Source organism: Dermacentor andersoni, chromosome 5, assembly GCF_023375885.2.
Source record: "Dermacentor andersoni chromosome 5, qqDerAnde1_hic_scaffold, whole genome shotgun sequence".
Classification (NCBI taxonomy): Eukaryota; Metazoa; Arthropoda; class Arachnida; order Ixodida; family Ixodidae; genus Dermacentor; species Dermacentor andersoni.
The window spans coordinates 94,063,349-94,084,699 of NC_092818.1; the positions used below are offsets into that span (position 1 = coordinate 94,063,349).

At 43.7% G+C, this 21,351-nt stretch overlaps 1 protein-coding gene and 1 non-coding gene across 2 annotated transcripts in view; one reads left to right on the top strand and one right to left on the bottom strand.

Moving 5' to 3' along the window:
• Positions 1 to 3,868: 3,868 nt before the first annotated feature.
• Positions 3,869 to 3,942, bottom strand: TRNAT-AGU (transfer RNA threonine (anticodon AGU)). Its single transcript has one exon. It is a non-coding gene; the product is annotated as a tRNA-Thr (tRNA).
• A 228-nt stretch (positions 3,943 to 4,170) lies between these two features.
• Positions 4,171 to 21,351, top strand: part of LOC126530891 (bifunctional purine biosynthesis protein ATIC) — a 31,816-nt gene continuing 14,635 nt past the window's right edge. The window contains exons 1-10 of the mRNA XM_050178213.3: positions 4,171 to 4,342; positions 9,830 to 9,956; positions 10,617 to 10,693; positions 11,004 to 11,070; positions 12,025 to 12,113; positions 14,511 to 14,589; positions 15,910 to 15,982; positions 16,949 to 17,105; positions 19,077 to 19,202; positions 21,142 to 21,249. Coding sequence (XP_050034170.2) covers positions 4,321 to 4,342; positions 9,830 to 9,956; positions 10,617 to 10,693; positions 11,004 to 11,070; positions 12,025 to 12,113; positions 14,511 to 14,589; positions 15,910 to 15,982; positions 16,949 to 17,105; positions 19,077 to 19,202; positions 21,142 to 21,249 — 925 coding nt within the window. The 5' untranslated portion in view covers positions 4,171 to 4,320. The remainder of the gene's footprint in view (positions 4,343 to 9,829; positions 9,957 to 10,616; positions 10,694 to 11,003; positions 11,071 to 12,024; positions 12,114 to 14,510; positions 14,590 to 15,909; positions 15,983 to 16,948; positions 17,106 to 19,076; positions 19,203 to 21,141; positions 21,250 to 21,351) is intronic.

Genomic DNA, 21,351 nt, shown 5'->3' on the forward strand with positions numbered 1-21,351 from the left:
GCTTAGCGAGCCACAGGGCCGCGTCAGCCGTCAGCCTCTAGCACCGTTGCGCGCGAGCTCAGGCCACGAGGGGCTACCGAGCGACGCACGCAAGAACACAGTATTGCCCTAAATTGACGGAAACCGTTTATTGTCTCCAACGGCACCCAACACTGCACGAACGCCCGGTCCCGGGACGGCGGGGAACCAAAGGGGTCCCGCACCAAGGGCGAAAAATACAGTTAGGGGCGCCTGTAGCACGTCGCTGCGAGAGCACAGGCTCAAGCTGGGACGCGCCGCTAGGAAAAGTCCCGGCGGCTATGCTACTCGCTCTCGCGATAACCGATGGGCCAACTCGCGAGAGCTCGGGCAATCTCCTTCGGCTTGGGCCTCCGATGAGTGCGGCTCGGCGTGGTACGACCTCGCGCGAGCACTAGGCACCCGTTCTTCGGCTTAGCGTCGGGATAGGAACAACACGAGGTACGCGCTCCCCGCACGGGCAAAGGCACCGTGCGTGAGCTCAGTCCTAGTCACAAAGGTGTCGGCGGACGAGAGGAAGCATGTACGTACCGGGCGCTGTCCCAAGGAGCAAGAGCGTCGCTACCGTCACGGCAGTAGCCACCCGGGGCCGCTCCGTGACGTCACTAGCTCCGCCCTCACCGCGAACCAGCGCAAGTGGAGCGCCACCGCCAAAACTGGTTCGGAGCAAGGACGACGTGGCAAAAAGGATTGCAGACATGGGTGAAATGCGCCCGCGCAATGGCGCGTCGAATTCCCCAAATCCCCACAAGATCAATGGCGTTCTTTTGTAGTACTCACGTTGTCGCATCAAAAGATGGCTCTACTTCCTGTCGCGAATGCGCGCGGTCGCCATGCGTTTAACATCACCGCTGTCGTCCTTTTTTTTTTTTTTTTTTTTTGCACGGAAGCAGAATTCTAGTCGTCAACTCACTCCGAGTCCTCGGCCTGGACCTGTACGATTCCGGCTCCGCCGGCCCCTGGATTCCCACAGCACGTCAGAAGACATACCGAATGCTGCAACTCATCCGCAGGATTTCTCAAAAGTCAGGTGGTGCCACAACCACCATCGCCCGCCTCCTCATACGTACTGTGTTACAGCCAAGATTGATATACCAAGCCCAATTTCACCACATGACCTGCGCAGAGTGAGACCGCTTGGAATCTGCCAATCGAGCAGCAGTGCGTGTTATTACGGGCCTCCCACAAATTACGCCCATTCACGCCCTCCAGGCCGAAGCGCAATTAAATACGCCAGACGAACCGGTTCACCAGCGTCACCAAGCTCGTTCCGCAAAGTACCGTCATATCCCTGAAGCCGCAGCTCTTGAAAAGTATATGGCAGAGGGTTCGGTGGTGCCCCGTGATTCCTGCCCGCCACGACCACCGAGGCTTTATCAGCAAGTTACGGACAATCGGCCTCTGACTCGCCTACGCACACGTTCCGTTGGCCACCTTAGAGTCCAGTGTAATAGAAAATAGCTCATCAACTACGAGTGCGAGCCCTTCCCGCAGACATGTAGCGTATGTCGACGCTAGTGTAAGTGATGATCACGTCACCACGGCGGTCGCTTCTCCGGAAATATTGACAGAAATAGCAATCTGCTCGTATGCTTGCTCCCCTGCCTGGCTGTCGACACAGGCGGAGCTCGTGGCAATCCGAGACGCAATATCCATCCTCTGTCCGCTCCTTCTTCCGTCTAGTAGGTGCATTGACATCTTCACCGATTCCTCAGCTGCCGTACGTTGTGTGCGGCGTGTTATGAATTCCGACGTTTTGGCACATGAGTTTCAGGACACAGTTGAGCAATTACCCGTTACAGTATACGTGTACAATGGATACGTCGCAATGCACGTCCCACACAAGCCTTAGTGGATGCAGCAAGTCATAACAAAACTCGTTCACTTCAATCGGCCCCCACCTCTCGGGAGACAAGGGTCCTCACAGAAAAAGAACACCTGTGGCGCGCCACGCGAGCACGTCTGCCACCGTGTGGCACCGACCCCCCTGGCGCCCTAGCGCGCTGAGAAGAGGTCTTAATTGGTACGAAGGTTACGCCTCCGTGTCACCCTTACCCCTGCGGTAACCTGATCGTGGTCGGCACAGTACCGTGCCTCTATCAGCGATACCTGCCCGTTCTGTCCCGCTCCTGTCTGCGAGGTGCACACACGGTCACCTCCTCGGCACTTGCCCCTTTCTACACGCCATCCGCCAGAAACACCTGCTTCGATGTGGACCATCCCCAGGCCGGCAACCAGATGTAGACAGTTGGATCTTGGGGCCCCACCACCGGACGCTGCTGGACTTCCCAGAATCTGGCGTGTAACTTGCCGGCAGCATGTGAGATTTAAATTTACGTGCCGCCCCATGGGTGGCTCAGAAATTTATGTCATTTTGTCACCGCGGCTCGAGACAGCGTCCGAGTCGTCCCGAAACAGGACACGTACTACGTTGTACTTAATGCATTCTGGTCGGGACTTGTTTCGAAGATCGTATCCCACAGAAACTCGTATCAACCGTGTCATATATGATCGACGTGGTACGTTCGACCGTATTCGCACACTTCGACACTGAGTGGTCGACTCGGGATTTCAACCACATGTGTATTCCTTATTGAGAAATCACAGCAACTGCAACATATGTACCTTAAAACAAGTACTACATGTTTAATTAAAATGTGACAGGCTTAACGTGACAAGGAAAGTCGATTAGAGGCCAGACATGAGTGAAATTATCTAGCCGAGTTGAACTAGAAGTTCACATATATGTGTAAGGCAGTTGAAGGCGGATTGATGAAAAAAAGAAGAAAAATCAATCAACGAAGCAGGTGTAAGCTGTTTATGCGGCCAGTAATGCAGATTTTGCGGAAGACGTCTACTCTGTTCGCGTCTGGCGCTGTAGAGCACTGTGGTGTCCAATTCTCTCTCCTTCACCTTATCAGCCAAGCCCTGCCGCCCGACGAAACAGCTCTTTGCGAGCGGCTGTTGACCCGACTCGAGAGAGCGTGTCGTAAAGATAACGTATCAAGAATCGGGAAAGACCCTGCTCCACGGTGTCACGCCAGTTGGATGGTCTGCTGTCTCCCCTGATAAGATACATACGTGAACAGACTGCGCTCCCACATAGCGACCTTGCGACGCCTAGCGCTGTCTGGACAGGCTACGGAGTTTTGTTCCGTTTGTTGCTTGACGCTTTCATCCTGCATTTCACGCTTGCACGCCTCCTTCCCTGCACTATACGCGTGGACCCCTAATATTGCCCCCAGTCTACGTATATAGCCTACACCGCAAAAAGTTTTCAAAGCACTGAAATTCCCAGAAAACCTAAATCGTACTCGCGACCTCGCCACAAGGACAAGGACTTGGATGAGGAGAGAGGTGACCTTCCTTTAGATTCGAGGGGGACTGCGCAGAAATTTCGTTTTCTCACAGATTGAGCTTTCATGAATGCAGACTTTTGCGGTTGGGGTCACTTGTGAGAGAACATCGTGTATTAAAGTAAAAAGCATAGCGTACTATGAGGCTCGTTGAGCACCTTTGGTATGAAAAGAGTACACAGTGAATGTGGAATAAAAGTAGCATTCCATTAATCGAAGGTCAATTCAGTGGTGCTGTGGCAGACGTGGACCTTTTACGTTTTGGGTATTTCCCTTTCTTTATTTTTGCAGATGACGTTACCTAGGAACAAACGTGTATATTTAGCGACCTTTGCAGGTGCAAATTGGGCGCGTCCGTTTTCATTTGCATGCTTCCATTCATGTTTACGTTGCCGATTCCTCCCTATGAAATAGAAAAGTGTAGTAGTTGTATATTCCTTTTCATTAAATAAGAAAAAGGTGCAAGAAAGAACAAAATAAAAAAGACAGACACGAGGCACCGGTGGGATTCGAACCCACGATCTCCTGTTTACTAGACAGGCGCTTTAACCAACTAAGCCACGGCGCCGCGCTGCCGGGAATGGAATTTTGCGGTATATAAAATCATTCATTTCTAAATGCTGCCCAGTTTGTATTTTTTGTTTTGCGTTTTTTGTTTATTGAGGGTTAACTAAGTAGAAATAAACGGTACGAGGCGCGGCATTTAAGCTGCTTGCGCTTTTCTAGAACGTTAAACTGCATGGCATTCGTGAAATTAAGCGCTACACTCCTTCGGATCAGTCCAATACCTCTCTCGGGAGGCCGGCTATCTGCTGATTATCTTGCAAAAGGCTCGTCCCATGTGTATCCTCCTCGCCGCTGGCACTCGCAAGGTTTTCGCTGGCCGCAGACCTTGTGTCACCGGCTCGGCGAGATCACTTTTCCTCCTGGAAGACGAGCGAGCACGATGGCATCGACTGGGGAGCTCGGTACGCACATTCTCATTCTGTCATTACGCAGGTGGGCGTGGTAATGAGCTTATCGCGCGGCGATCACATGTTGTAGCAAATGCACCTATAGCTGCTAAATCTGGCAACGTGTATTAGTTCTTGACGGAGGAATTTACTGGAGTACCGTCAAAATATACGCTTTAAAAAAAAGCATTAAAAAAAGTTGAATTCTATTTTGCACTTCAAGAGCGTCACATGTTCAACTTCGGTGCATGTCTGCGACGTACTGAATATAAAAGCACGCATGCATACGTGTGTTGCTTAAATTTTCCAGCGGCGTTGCTACAGTTTGTTTGAGCGGATCCTTTAGCGTGCGCGTGAAGCGCGAGTTTTTTTCCAATTATTGTTTTCCTGTATGCAAACGCGAAAGTGAAAACAAGTGGTGCCGGAGCGCGAGCTCTCTTGCGCTCGTTGAGCGAATGCACTGTTTGCGCGTGGTTTTGATTTGTTCCCACGGTCGGAGGCGAGTGAATTAACGTGTGTGCACTATATCATTCTTGCATTTGGACTAAGAACGCTGCGGTAATTTGCAATTGGGCAAAAAGCGTTACGCTCGGTTAACGGCTGCGGCAGAATGAGATAGCGCCAATCGTAGCAAATTATCGCCCCGCGCTTGCGCGGGAAGCCGCGAGAATGACCTTGAGTACGTTCTCGACCGCTCGGTGACCGCTTCGTTCTTGTGCTTCCTCTGGGCAAGAATTCCAGCTTCATTCGCCGAGCGAATTAATTTTCTCGTCGTGCGTAGTAGAAAGAGGGGGTGGCGCAGATCGAGTTGTTCTTCCTTGGCTCATCACTCGGAAAAAGAGAAGGGGAGAGAAATTAACTATGTTTTTAAGCATATATGCCCTGAAGTATTTTCTCCAGGTGCGTTATATCAAATTGCAAAACGATGTAATCGCTGCAAACATTAATTTTTGAGTCAAGATGTTCGGCTTAATTTACAATTTTCTTTTTAATAAGAACTACCTCGTTCTGAAAGTTCTTTCAATTACATATCATGAAGTGCATACATAAACCTAGCTGGGAATGGTAAAAGTAATTACCATTACATAATCATGTATACTGTGTGTTTTCATGGCCATTAAGTCATCACATGTACTCTGTGCTCTCATGGCCATTATTTTCTACTGCACATCTCACCTCCTAAAACTTCACTCACAATACCATAAATAATACCAATCATCTAACATTCACATGCCAGCTTCTTTTGCTTTGCCTCGTCATTTAACTTCACAGCATCGATGCAGCTTGATGATTTTGACATTATGTTGCCCTGAATAATAATGCTGGCCTTGTTTACCCTTCATTCGTCGCTGACTCTGGCTTCGTCCCAACATAGCTCTAATGTCTTCTTATGTGGCTGAACCATCCCAGTCTTGCCTCTCAAAGAATGTGCCTACAGCTCTGCCATGACTTTGATATTGTACAGTACATAATAAACTCAACTTAGAATGTAACGGTGAAAGTATGGGAAATGACAGTACAGTTGTGAAATTAAGCAAAATAACCACATTGTATACATATTCAACTTATAGTCTTCAAGTCTTCAGCTTGTTATTCTTATACTACAATATATACTCAATCATTATGTGTGTAGTTGCTTTTTTTCTTACGAGTCCCTTCCCCATACTCTTTCACAGCTTTGTGGTGGTTTTGAGACCATCCTCCATATTCTTTTGTCTTGTATCTTAGGCAAGCTTATAGGTTCGGCCTTGTTAGTAGGAAATACTGAAGAACATACACGCGTAATAAGGCTAGGCCTTGGAGACACAAGTGGACACACACATTGCTTTTGTGTATGTGTCTGTTTTCTTTTTCCTTGTCTGTGTCACTTATTGCGCTTGAATGCTACATCTCTCCTTATGCCAATATCCTGTTGAAAGTTGACTGTCATTAAATTTTTTATTTTGGTGTAAGTTATTTTCTGTCTCTTCATTACTGGACTGACTTGGATGTCTTCCCTCTGAATTCCTGCTGGGATACCTGCAACCTTGACTTTTCCCTGCACATAGTCGTGTAGAATCTGACATAGCAATTTCAGCAGGCTCACTTCAGCCACTTGCATCTTCTGAACCTTGGATGTCCTTATCTAAAGCAGACTTGTACACGTTACAGAAAAAAGTAAGCGATTACGTTACAATTACTTCAAAAAATGTACTTGATTATCGTCTCCAATTACTAAAATCACTTTCCTTGGTACAGTTATTAACATTGCATAGGTGCACAATAAACAGAGTGAGCTGGCCTGGCTCTTTCAATGCTCTCTCCACAGCATTTCACACATTGTTTATCTTCACTATGGATTGCTTGTAAAAATTTGCTTTGTATCTTTCCTCATTTTCTTGTGAATACACTTGCTGCGATGCTGAAAGCTCACTCTATGTGCGCACTGGAGTGAAGGGCTGTGTTGTAACCTATAAACACCTTGGCCACAAGATTGTCAGTGTTTACTCAATGCCACGGCGGTTCATGTCTAGTTTCTTTATGAAGCACAGCACTTCATTGTCGCTGGGGTGAGGGGAAGGCACTCCCAATAAGGCCAGTGAAAAAAAAAAATTTTTTTTAATCCATAGGTAATTCCCTGGCATCAATGTCCGAAGAGGCCACCATCGCCATCGAGTCAGAGGCGCCATTTCAATTTGTTGCCTAATATGTGGTAGATTTCCACCCGGTTCCCTTCACTTGTTAGCCGTACAGACTAATTGTAATGGACACCAGCAAACCTTCGCATTCCTTGAAAAGGTGGGCAAATCTGTTCTGCCAATTTAATATAAAGCTGCATATTATTCAGCCCTAATATTACTGTTCATGTGTTACACACAAAAATAAGTAAAAAACGTACATTTAATGGCCAAAATCTTTTGTCAATATCAGAGAGGTCGTAGAATGCACTAAGTGAAGAAGAATTAAGCAGCATCTCTTAGCGCTTATGAAGACTGCTTAAAGTTGCTTCCAAGAGAGAGAGAGAAACTTCATGTAAGGAAAAAGCTCGGAGGTCGCACTTCAAAGAGAGGTGCGCATATCTGCAAGCCTGCCTTATTCGGGTGATCGAGACCTAGCTGTAGTATGCTGAATGTGGGAAGGATGTAGCCCGTGTACAAGTATATATCCATTCTTTTGGACAATGTAATTCCCACCAAATTTAATGTGCAGAAGGCTGCAATGCCTGTTATAGTCTGTTTCATCAAAATGTACCTGGTTACATGTAATTGGTTACTAAAAAAAGTAAATGAATTACAGAGAGGGCTTCTGAGTAAACAGAGTAACTGATATATTACAACATTATCAAAAACTTAACTGATTACAAGTAATCAATTACATGTGACTCGTTACCCTACAAGTCTGATTTAAAGCACTTAGATTCTATAGAGCAGTGCTTATCTACTGGGTTTGTCCAGATCTCTCCTTCAGTTTACTTCTGGTTGTGCTGAACGACTGAAATATCCAACCAATTATTTCAGTCTTGCACAGGTCCTGCTGCTAATCTCTCCTTCATTTTGAATGCGAAGGCTTTATTGCACTTAAATAATTTTTTTTTGCTTTGTTGCAAAACAATTTTCTGACAAATTTTTTTTATTTGGAAAATTACTTTCTAGAAGGTCAATGTACCTGCTGTTTTACTTATCTCCACTATCTCTGTTTCTACCTGTGCTGTTTTCACACATCACTCAACATTTTGCTTCATGACATTTCGTAAAGTGCTTTTGAAGCATTCCCCTTGCCAGCACTTAAGAGTACAATGAAATTCAAGATACCATTGTCTCTCTAGTTCTTTTTGAAGTGGTACACTGTATTGTTTGTTTGCGCTCTCAATGTTTCCATCTGTCCATCCATCCATAGGCTACTCCTCAAACTATAGCACCTTGCGTAACCTCCACAGCTGCTTTGGGTACTTGCATGGAGGTTGTCTAAATGTTTATTCAACTCCTAACACTCGCAAAGCACTAGCAGTAGTGATGAAGAATCCTAGTGCATTTCTTTTATTTAAATATGGCAATTACATCAAATCTATGTCCTGTGTCCAACATGCAAATAGTTGTTTTCTTTTTGAATGTTATACCAAAGTGCACCAGCGGGTAACTTCCAGGTAATGGGACACACACTTAATTTCTGCAGAAACAAATGGGCATGTGGGTCATGGAAACAATGTGATTACGGTTTGGCCAACTAAAAGGACGCGCTAGCTATGCCATGCACATGCAATGTTGAAAGCCAGCATGGAAAAAAAGAAATTCTAAAATGCCACCAAAGGAAAACCTAGTGGTGTCACTTGCTTACAGTGGGAGCCGATTTCCTGCCTGGCTTTCGACGGGAGCCATAAAGTTACCTTTTCAGTAATGGTACAATCATCACAAGCTATTAAAACAAGTAATTGAAAAAACCTATTAAGTATGGCAGCAGTTGCTATTGTTAACAATGGCTTATATTTTTGTTCAACTTCCTATAAGCTAGTTGTAATATCTGCGCTGCCCACGGGCACCAAAAGTGACCATGCCTTGATTAGCCCATTTTTTCCCATCTTATTACAACAACAGATAAATGGCGTGGATGTGTAGTGTGGAAAGAACCAGCAGTGGAAAGGAGAAAGCAAATCACTTGGCTTTGGTTCTTGAATTTTCGAGTGACATGTGTGACGTTGCTATCAGTCTTGGCACGCTGGAAATATTGCTTTATTTCTAGAGGCAACACTTTCATGCAGTAGCACTTCAGTTTGTTGTCAATCTCCTGTGCTCTAAATTCAGTAGCACAGCCAAGTAACCGGCTTAACATACCCTCTCCATTCCCTCCCCATAACCTTTGTATCTGCAAAACACTTCCCACATTGGTGCTATTGAGTTTAAAAAGAGTGTGAGAGGGTGTGAGGAGTTCTCTTTCAGTATCTTTGAGATGTGACAAGCAAGCTGATCTTCCGTTTTCAGTTGTGGATAGTTCAGCAAACCAATCACTAAATATATTGTACTGATTATTTTACTGATGTAACACTTAATTGTTTTTTTTTACATAGAGGTGAACAGTTGTTTTTATTTTTCTTGATGTGTAATGGTGTTCAGGCCTTGTGGAGCTACTATATTAGACAGAGATCAGCCCTCAGGCCTAGGGGCCTTATACCACCCCCACCTGTTATGAAAGTGGTAGGGGTATGCACCTCTACTGCTTCCTCTGGAACTAGAACCCCTGTTGATTTGAATTGTGCTTGGGCACACATAAAAGCCAGACCCTTTAAAGAGCTTGTTCTTTTTCTTTTTTTTGACTCAGTAAATATTTCATTTCAAGCCTGAGTTATAGTGATTTCATATGCACATAAACAGTGAAACACAAAACTGCAATCTCATTCATATTGGCTCGGCTGGTGTGAATCTGTAACAAGGTGCACAGTAGTGTGTTAAGTGTCAGGGTAATTAAACATATCTTGCTCTTGGGCATGACATTCATTACACCACTTCTTTACGTTGTGACATTGTGCAGCCATTCTAAGTGTGTCAAACAAGACGGGTCTTCTGGACCTGGCCCGCAAGCTGCAGCAGGCGGGTTTGCGCTTGGTGGCATCAGGGGGCACAGCGAAGGCCATTCGTGACATTGGCCTGCCGGTCAGGTAAGCAGCGTCTGTCCTGTTGCTTCTGTCATTCCAGTCAGCGTCTTTGTTTGAGCTGTGTTACTTAAGAAGCACTAGCCCCTTCATTTGTTGTTCACAAGCAGAGACACAACTTGTTTTGCTTTAATGAAAATAGCCATTACATGGGGTGTTTCAATGACATCTCTTTCTGAGTAGTAAAGCTGGAACTAGTAGTATTTGGAAAATGTTTCTTTTCATTTTTTTTTATTTTGGGGGCTAGGATTTATACCAGTGGCAGATTTGTAGTACTTTGCTTACAAAGACCATACTGTTATAAATTACGTTTGCTCACATAAGTTGGCCTGCCATGGTGGTTCAATGATGGATTCAAATTCATCCCAAGCCCTCCACTGTGGCATCTATCATAGCCTATATGTCTGTCACTTTGGGATGTTAACCCGTCAATTAATCAATCAATTGATCTCACAGAAGTTAAAAGTTTAGCTCTTTGCACTTAGCTTTCTACCATGCCTTTACTTGCCGATGCAGCTATATATAGGGAGAGCTATCAGAGTAAAAGAAATATTGTTTATGATCTTCTGTCTACACTGCTTCCTGACTGCCACATCATTAGTTTTTGAATGACAAGGTAACCACACCTCGTTTCATTTTTAAAAATTTTCTTTGCTATGTTTACAGGGATGTATCTGAAGTGACAGGGGCCCCTGAGATGCTGGGGGGTCGAGTCAAGACACTGCACCCAGCTGTTCATGGAGGTGAGTGCAGACTAATATCACAGGTTACCGCTTTCATGCACAACAGTTAGTGCACTCCACATTTTGCACCATCTTTTCTTGGGCTACATCAGTCTGGAACTTTAGTGGCACACTTGTCCCAATCGAACTTTCCCAATTGTTTTTGGTTGACTGTCGTCTGTCTTAAGCAGCAATTCAAACTGAGCTGCTAGCAATTAATCCACACGTTTTCCAGCAGTTCCGGCACGTTCTGGTAATCAGTGGCAACGAGCTAGGGTGTGCAGTTCTTTGTTTCATACTATGCCTTTGATTTTTCTTGTCTTCTGATTAGGTATCCTGGCACGAAAGATCGACAGCGACCTAGCTGACATGAAGAAGCAGAGTTTTGAATATGTTAGGTAAGGTGCATGGGTGGCATTTTCACTTTTGCATGGAATATTTTGAACAAATGTTTCTGTGTAGAATGAGTACAACTAGCATAGCATTTCCTTGAGTGCCTCTGTTATTGCTTATCCTAGCTCAAGTATTACATCTTAAAGCGAAGATTTCTTAGCATTGCTCCCGCATTTTGGCATAAGTTACTCTAGCCTCATGCAAACTTGCCATGGCCCTCCTGATTTTAGAACCTTTGACAGGTGGCAAATGATCTTGAAACTGACGATTAAAATGCCTGTGCTCTTTACCATTGGTGCGACTGAAGTCAATCCGCACAGTGCCAACGATGGCTTAATTCAGGCAAAGTGATCATTAATTCATGTGATATGCAGTCTGCGATTTTGTCTGTCGCTCAGATCAATCTTCACAAGCTGATGATAACCCACAAAACCTACCTGCCCATGACGCTAAGAAAACCCTTTTGAATTTTAGAGGAAAACTGGAAACTGGAAAAAAAAATTTCTATGAAATAAAAGATTGCGATAGAACATGTACACCATTAACCAGGCATTAAACTTTGTAGTAAACTTCGTGATGTCTGATGTTTGATTCGATATCTGGCTTCATTCTTGATTCGATTTGATAGTTGATTCGAAATGTACTGTTCGGTATTTGCACACCCCTAATTAATTCACTTAATGCACATAAAGTAAGTGTCATAGTGAAGGTCCCTACAGCTTTAGTATATTTAATATTTTTTTCTTTTGAGAACTGTTGTTGAAGGAACTGAGTGGCTTTGTTGTTGAATGATAGAATGGTGTACAGATTTAGCTGATTTTATGTTACCTACCTTTAAATTTTCTTTTACAACCTGCTTTAAGCTCGAAAAGGTACATATCACTTGCAATGATGCTTTGGCACTGTCATTAAAAAAATCTATTGCTGTTCTCAATGATTCACCTGTGTGTTGCGTGCAGCGTGGTCGTGTGCAACCTGTACCCCTTTGTGGAGGCCATCTCGAAGCCAAACACCACTGTGGCTGAAGCTGTGGAGCAAGTGGATATTGGTGCGTACACAAAGGGAAGCGGGCTCATGCAAGCTGCTCTTCGCAAACATCCCGCATAGTACCATATTTACTCGGACCTAAGCCGACCCCAATTCTAAGCTGACGAATTAAAATTGAAAAGCCGAAAGAAAAAAAGATGTCCTCTAATGCAAACTGGCCAAAAGACCTAACCTTTTGAAGTCTCAAACGATGTTTATGTTGAACATGCGACACATGTCGAATCTGCTGCAGCTCACTGCATGCAACCGCTCATTCATCACAGTCATGCACATTGAGATCACTGAGTTCATTGTAGCTATACTCCTCCGATAATGCTTTGTCTTCTGTACCGTCCAGCCCATTGGAAATACAACGCTTCCTAAACATGTGCATGATGGCGGCAGCCAGGATGTCCTTCTCATGTAGTCGCAATCGAGCTTGCCACCTGCCCCGACGTGCGCTCGATGCAACCAAACAGCCACATGGGCCAAATCCTCGAATATAAGCCGACGCATGATCTTTTTATCCCCCCTTTTTAAGAAAAGCATTGGCCTAGAATCGAACAAGTACAGTATACCTGCACCTTGAATTACAATAGTGGGAAAACAAGGCAGAAATAAATCCGGGCCTATAACTTGCACATATGTCTACAATACTGTTGATACTCTTTTTTGAAGGCAACCTAACAGGATTGTTGGCAGAAAGCAGAGTTACAGAAACAGTCATGGTTTTGCAAGTTCATCCACCGCTGCTTTCACTGCTTTCACTGCTAGTTTCTGCGAAGCACACTGCGTGTGTAACTGACACTTTCATTGTAGTCAAAATTTCTTGATATTTTTTCTTTGTGTGTGTGCAGGCAGCAGGAGCGAAAGTGTGTGATAAATAAGCATTAGTCAGCCGAGCTTTATTTATGTGTGAACCATGAGCTGCTTCATAGCTAAATGCTGCATCAAAATGAGAAATGACATGAGCATGCGATTAAACCTTGCAGAAGAACAAGAGGAGGGCAGAGTGGTGAGAGGAGGCAAGCACGGTTCAATGTCCTCATGTTGATGCATCTCTTGCTTCTTTGAAATGTTTGCAAGATCCTCCAAGCTTGCTTTTGTAAAAAGCAGAGCCACTTGGAAAAGCCGGGATAGGTGCTTGTTCTTGCAGTTTGCCTAATTCTTTGAGAGCATACACAGCATAGGCAGCATTACATTTAGCTTGATGAATAAGGAATAAAACTGATCAGCAAGAAAAAGAGGAAAGTGTTCGGTTGGTTGCTGTTCCTAGGAGGTTCGTCTGTGGCATGCTGCAGTTTTACTTTTCACGCTGGGGTACAGGGTGTGGGGACACTGAAGAGCACTTCAGAGCTCACGAGACTTAAGGAATTACTACAGATGACTGGTGACCTGGAGGACAGCTTTTATTGTCTAGCACAGAGCTGAAAGGCCTGTTTTCAAAATTTTCAGCCAGAAACGGCAAAGCTCTTAAAGGGGCCCTGAAACACTTTTTGAGTATTCTAATAAAATTTTGCCGATCTGTTAATGGGGCTCCTGTGAACATGTGAGCCAAATATTATTGTACTGCATGCAGCATGGAATTCACAATCTTTCGTCAAAAGCAGTGAAAAATCACTTGCTCTCGCTTCTACAATGTCGTCCTGCAGCCTCATTGCCAACAGATAGGCCCACAACAGCTATTGGCTGATTTGATGATCGCAAGAACATTCTCAGTAATACAGTTATTGCTAATTTGAGTTAAATAACTGAAGATATATATGTCTGCTATCTCAGACAGAAAGGCCGTTTCATCATGGCACTGCAATCTAAACACGACATTTGTGCGTTGCTGTGTCTGCTATGCATTGCCTCCAAGATGAAAAGAGTAGCGTAGATACTGCGGCTGCCATGGGGTGCCGCCACAAGCCATCTCTCGTTCTACCTTTGGGTGGAACTAACGGGGCCTCGCTCCATTGTGCCCCCTTACCATCTCTCCTGCGTAGCTCCCAGCATGCTAGTGGAAATGAAAGGAGACAGAAAGTCTCTGATCGGTCCGATAATTACATCTAACTTCACTTGTGCTTGAAGGATTTGAAAAATTATTGCGGCAGGAGATTCATGAGGTGATGGAACTTAATAGTGTTGTCATTCTATAATTAGTTAGAAGAGTGTTTCAGGGCCCCTCTAACACGTGATTTGTTTTCCTGGGTTGCTGTAAATGAAATGATCAACTTGTCATTAAGAAACAAAAAAAAGAAAGCAACCTGTAAAATTGGGCAGGCATGATACTAGGAAGTCAAAGTGGCACAATGGCTTTAGGATAGGTGTGCTTCAAGTGAACCGACGTATCTACGGTTTGCTAATGCTAAAGCTTCACTCGAATATGATAAAATCTAAAAAACAATGCATAATTCTGAACTAATTCTTTTCCTAGGTGGCGTCACTCTTCTGAGGGCCGCTGCGAAAAACCACGAGCGTGTTACAATCATCTGTGACCCTGCTGACTATGATGTGTAAGTTATTTTCACTGACTGCATATCATTCCTCTCTTTGAAAAATGACGAGCATACCACAAATTGAATGTTTCCTTCATTTCACTTCACAGAGCCCTAAAAATAGGGGTAGGTAATCAGGTATGTTGCCTGTTTGAGCAAGGACTAGACTGTTATAGGAGCCAAAAAGAGAAAAAGGAATGCTCTCTGCAAAGCATCTTATAATCAAGGGTAGAAAATTTACGGTATGGGGCAGGGGCAATACTTAATAACATGTGTGCTTTGTCATATAGAACTCGCACTCCTTTACTTACTATAATTTATGTATCAAGCACAATCTTGTGCTAAGTAGGCACATGTAAATATCTTCTCACAAACCCCGATATTGTTCTTGTTCCAATAAAAGTGACTGATAAACACAATATTTCCACAGCACAATATGCGGAGAGGGTGCCAAGTCATGGTTTCCCTAGTTTCCCTAGCTTACTGACAAAGATTATATGAGCGAATTTTTAGGAATACAGAATTTCACTTGGGGTTTCCTCTAGTGGGCTCCTTTTTCTGTCATACCTTAAAAGTTGTTCACCAAGATGCTTGTTCATGCAAATCAAACAGTATATCAGACAGCGACTCACCGTAGTGGCATTAGTGTTCTGCTGCCGAGCACAAGGTCGTGGGCTACCACAGTTGCGTATAATTCTTGGGGCCAATATAAAAAAAATGCTTGTGCACTTAAATTTAGGTGTACGTTAAAGACCCCCAGGCGGTCAAAATTAACCTGGAGCCCCCTACTACAGTGTGCCTCATAACTGACTGTACAGCTTTGGGCCGTTAAACCCCACAATTTAATTTTTTTTTTAATGTGAAACGTTATTCAGCAACTTAGCCTATTTTTGCGAATGTATCATTTTTGTGAATGGTCGATCCTGGAGATAATGCAGTCTAAAATTGTGCATAAGTGGGACCACTGGGTATCTGCTCCTGGTAGCCCTGATGTTCTGAATAATGTGTGTGTGTATGTGTTTTGTAAATATGCCATGAACACCTGTGTCAACAAGTGAAATAGAACACCCTTAAGAATTTCTCATGTGCGAGCCAGAGCATTTCGATGCTTGCGCATTTGGATTTGACCTTAACACGTAGAATAGATCACCCTGAATAATTTCCTACGTGATTAATTATTTGGCAAAGGTAGCCAATAATTTCAACCCGCTGAGATGGATTCAATACTTTGCATTATGTAGATGTAAGCCACAGTAGAGTCTGCGAAGGTTTTTACGTTAGGCGCAGGGAAATTTAACACACTAACGCATGCTGAGTATAGCCTTTGTTGGTTCCTAGGGTTGCCCAGGAGTTGCTGTCGTCGCCGACCCGTCAAACAAGTCTGGAAACAAGAAAACGGCTGGCTGTGAAGGTTCGCACATTGTTGTTTTGTGATGTTTGAGCCATTTGACTGAAGAAAGTTTGAGGTGACAGCAATCCAGCCTTTTTATTCATTTTAAGATCTGCGCTAGCTGAAGTAATATATATATATATAGAACTTATACTTGGTAGAAAATAGGATTAGATAAAATAGGATAGAGTATTAAACATCAGCAGGCATATTAATCTGTCTTCTTGTCAAAGTTTGTCTCTTATAAAGACTATATATAACAACTGTACAGCTTAATTTTTAATGAATTTTTCAGCACTATCTTCTGAATCCAATCAATACCATCATGCTTTGTTTTACTTGGCTTAGCCAAGTCATTATATGACATGAAATGTCAGTCAAAGATGAAAGGAGTCATAGAAACATAATCAACTGAGCATCTCAATCCTGTCTTCTCATTAAATTGTGTTTGTTTGTCATAAAGACCACATAAAAGGATGATACAACTCTTTGTGAAACTTTTCAGAACTTTTTGCTGAACATTGAAACTCTGTCATGCTTTGTACTATTTTGGGATTAATCAGAATACTTAGCAGGAAACAGCAGCACAGCATTATATCTTTAGGACAGGCATAAATTATTTTAGTTTTCTGATAGAACTGATAAACTTTTCTGTTGGGCACGTACGTTGCAACTAATACTATAGGATATGCATATAGTGAAGGTACTTTTATGTCGGATGTGACTTCATTATAATGAGCTTTTGCTGTATCAGTGAAAGAACTGTGCTGTGTAGAGAAATAAACATGGCTTCGTCACAGTACTGAGGTCCACCTCTAAGCAGCAAATGTAGTAACGGTAGGGGCCTTGTGTCACTTTCTCTTTAATTAAAAAAAAGAAAAAGAAAGAAAGAAGCAGATAGTCGGTAGGTGGCATTGGTGTCATTTTGCAAAGTTTTGGTATGTAGGTCTTCCTAATTTATCTCGGTGCTTCCTGTGATTTGTGCAGGCATTCCTCCACACGGCCCAGTATGACGCGGCAATCTCAGACTACTTCAGGAAGCAGTACCTGACCGGCGTGGCCTGCCTGCCCCTCCGCTACGGCACCAATCCACACCAGGTTCCCGCCCAGCTCTGCACTAACCTGCCGAAGCTGCCACTCACTGGTATGAATGCGAAGATACGGAGCAACCAAGAACGATCGGCTTATTTAGTAACAACTGCACGAAGCCAACAAGCGTTAAAGCTAAGGGAAGCACAGTGCAAATTTAACTCTTATCAGGCACTTTGCAGTAAATGGGTAGGTAGGTCTCTGTCGAACTAATACATGCTGCTGGGCTAGTTGTTTCGTGATATAGGTTAAGACTGGCATAAGATAAGACTTGAATGAGAAGGAAAAGACAGGTGCAAAAGCTTGGTTTCAGTCTTGCCTTATTTAGGAACTGTTTAGCAGAAAGTAAATGCGTCCAGTGGTGGTTGTTTGAACCAGGGTTCCTCGGTGCAATAGCCGGATTCTCTGCCAATTACACCTCGGATGAAAGCGTGGAATAACGGAACCTTGCCACTTACCCACCCCCATGCAAGCTGGTGCTTTGAGATAGTTAACGTGCATGTGACATTGCCTAGCAACAATTTGCTTATGAAAGTGAGCGGCTCCGTGCGCAGACGAGTTTCGCCCATGAGGTGAGAACTTAGTGCTGCTGAGAAGGAGACGCAGAAGTGGTACACTGAGGAAGTAAGATGTATGCATGGGTGTGGTTTGATGGCATGGGTGTGGTTTGATGGCATGGGTGTGGTTCGAGAGCACATCGTGGCACAGAAACGCGATGGCAAGTGCTTTGCACAACCCAGTTCCAGTACTAGCTAGACCTGAGCTACTAAAGAAATAAAGTTACTGTTGAATTACGCTGAGGGGCAAATTTGTGATGGTCCCCACATTCTTAATGAAAGAAAAGGGGCATCAAAGTGGAAGACAACTGGCTGTCATTGGGAGCTGAAACCACAACCTCTGTGTAGTGTGTGTGTTTGTGTGTGGCATTCCCTGAATGGAACTTGGCAATAGCTGTATCTCCGTTCACTTTCTTGGATATTTATGTACATGTATTTATAAACATGTACGGAGGGTTGTGCGCTCAGCAGCTGCTGGCAGCAGTTTTGTATTTTCCGCTTTAATTTCCATTTTCCTTTGTTAACAATAAAAAAGCTTCCTGCTCACTCGGATCTTTTCCTGTGTACAGTTTAAAAATCCCAACAAGACTGTAAATGCCTACTATAACCTCAAGCTGAACACAAAATATTGAAGTTGCATAAATATTTTAAATCGTTTATAAGAATCATTGTATAATGTGTACCTTTCAAATGCAGTGTATTCCGCACTCCTGCCTAAGGTCTCTGCTGAGACTGGCAGTAACTTGGAGAATGGCAGGTAATTTTGGAGAATTTCGTGATTAAGAAACATCATGCTTTTAAAGACTAGTGAACACTTTTGAACAAAAAGTGACACCCCGAAACAGAAAAGGCATAACATTATGGTAGCTGGAAACATGCATCTTCATCACAAGATATTTGGTCTGTGAAATCTATTTGGTATTGCAGTGCTTGCTTCTGGCCAATTATGTACGGGATTTTCATATTTACTGTGCCATGTATTAAAGACTTGTGCAAGAAATTAACTGTTTACACAACCTTCAAAAAAAAAGAATGCAGCGGTAGTAATACTCAGCGTGACAGGGTCTGTCTTCTTTCTCTTTCAATATTTAACCCTGTCGTGTTGAGTATTACATCCACGATAAACACATACCAACTTGCCCAACTTGCCATGCTTCTTAAAAAAAAAAATCTGTCCATGTACAAAATCTCGAACATTACTACACACCTAATGCATTCTGGATACTTTTTGCATTTTGACTAGCCCTAAGATTCTCTAGGATAGTGCTCAGGTGCTGTGCTACAGTATAGAGGGAGTTGCAGAGTTGTAACTTGCAGCATTGAGGCATGGCATTTCCCGTAGCTGTTGCTTCGGCTTGTTGAGCAAACATATGTGAGTGTCGATGAGGTTTGAAGGTCAGTTGTGCTCGCTTCCTAGAGCAGAACCCTGCTTTTTGGTGACGCTGAGGCATTTTGTGGGGTACGTGCAGTGCTCAACGGCTCCCCGGGCTTCATCAACCTCTGCGACGCCCTCAACGCCTGGCAGCTGGTCAAGGAGCTCAAGGCTGCCCTGGGAATCCCTGCAGCAACCTCATTCAAGCACGTCAGCCCTGCAGGTGAGTCATTGTTGAGAGCCCTCAAATTCCTGTGTCATAGTTGTCTAAGCACTTCCCAAGAGCTCGGAGAGAAATGTGGCGATAGTGTCTATCCCCTTCAAGCACTGCGAGCGAGCACGATTGTGCATGCGAAAAAGGTGCTTTAAGCGTAAAAGTGTTGTCGACAAATAATTATATTTTAAATGTGTTGAAAGTTTGAATATGTATAATGTCTACTAGGGAAACTAGTTGAAAAGAAGGTGGTTGGGTGTTTACTCTCGGTGTTGTAATGCTTTCATGTAGCTGGTTCACTTCATCCACTGTATGTCAGTGTCTTACGCCAGGCATATTTTTCAAGTGGCTGGTTAGGTTCTTTCTAAGTATGCTAGACATGAAATAGTGGTTGATGTTCTCATACCTGGTGTTCCTGTGGACAGTTCTCGTGTGAGGTACACTCTGCAAGCTTGACAAAACTCTCTAAAGAAATTAAAATTGAGAATCCCTTCCGCATCTGGGTGCTTTTCATGATTCAAATTATGCTAGAAATGTGGTGAAAGCTTAATTCACTGGCACATGAAGGGGTGTGCATGTTTCTTGAGCGATGTAATTTAAGCAACATGAGAATGATGGGCTGCCCAATGTATCAGCTTGTTTCAGCTGATGGCTCATCATTACACGTAACATTGGCTGTGTAAATGACACTTTTTCCAGCAAGAGCATACTAATGCGCATAACTAAAACATATCTATATCATACTTTCTGTACAAAATTTGTTGCTAGAAATGCTGTAGATGGTGTAAACCATCATGGAGGTGCAAGGTAGCATTTTTTTTTTTCTAATGCCGACTGTCTGCTTTCTCAATAAAGCTTGTAACCAATGGCAGTGCTTCCGGGTGTGTATAGAATTGTTACTTGAAAGTATACAAGACTTTAGCACACGTAAAATTTTCTGCAATTTCGTGACAGTCGTGCAAAAAGCTATGAGAAAACTTGGAGTGAGCTAGAACTGGAAGTCTGTATCTGGGTCGCAGCAGGAGAGTTAGCGTATGCCAGCCTATGTCCTGTACTTGTTGTTCACACGGTGATTCAGGTGCTGCAGTGTTAACAAATAAAGAGAACTGTAATTTGCAAGCCTTTCTTTTTGACTGTTTCATTGCCTGTGCAAGAATACATACAGTGCAATACGTGAAATCACGAAAATGTGGGAGGGTTGCTGTCAGTTTGGTGTAAGCAAAATGGGTGGCTATACCAGTAGAATACTATGTATCATGTGTACTTGTGAGTGAAGCTTGTGAGTGAAATGAGTGCAATAATACTATGTATCATGTGTACTTGTGAGTGAAGCTTGTGAGTGAAATGAGTGCAATTACAATGAACTTACGGTGTGAGTTGTCCCAAAAGGCAACATTAATAACTGGAACAATATTCCAGAAATTTTCTGCTGAAGATTATACTATATCAAGGCAGCAGATAGTACAGGACTGGAGAGTAAATGTATATTTCTCTGCCCTTTTTGCCTGTACTTTTTTGTACTATGTTCTGTGATGCCTTTCCTTGTTTTCAGATGCATAGCCTAGCTGTAGAGTATAGATCATGCATGATTTTGCATGGTAGGGTTAGTAACAGTCTCTTGTGCTTTGCGAATTTATCAGGCAGGAGTAATGGCAGAAGCATAATTTCCGACCCGTCAGTCATCTTGATCTGTGGATGGACCTACAGAATAGTAGTAGTAATACATTTCTGCTTTGTAGGATGGACTTAGCCATTCGAGCAGGATGAGCAATGAAATTATTGATGAACTTGTGAATCGTCGAAGAAGAAATCAGATGAGATCATGCTGCCTGCCGTGCAACTCTTCCTGAAAGTTGGGAAGTGTAAATCTTGGCCAGAGTTGCTTGTAATGCTCCTCTCGCATGCAATATTTCAAGCTGCACAAACTTCAAGTTGCCCCCGTGCACAGGTGCGGCCGTGGGTGTGCCGCTGTCACGAGATGAGGCCAAGCTTTGCATGGTGGACGACCTCTTCGATGAGCTGACCCCAATTGCCACCGCTTATGCCAGAGCCCGAGGTGAGTGCTGTGCAAACATTCCCAAGCAACATACTGGTCGCCACATTAAGTGCATCAGTGAGAACGTGTCATAACCTCCAGAAATCTGAATGCAGCTATGGG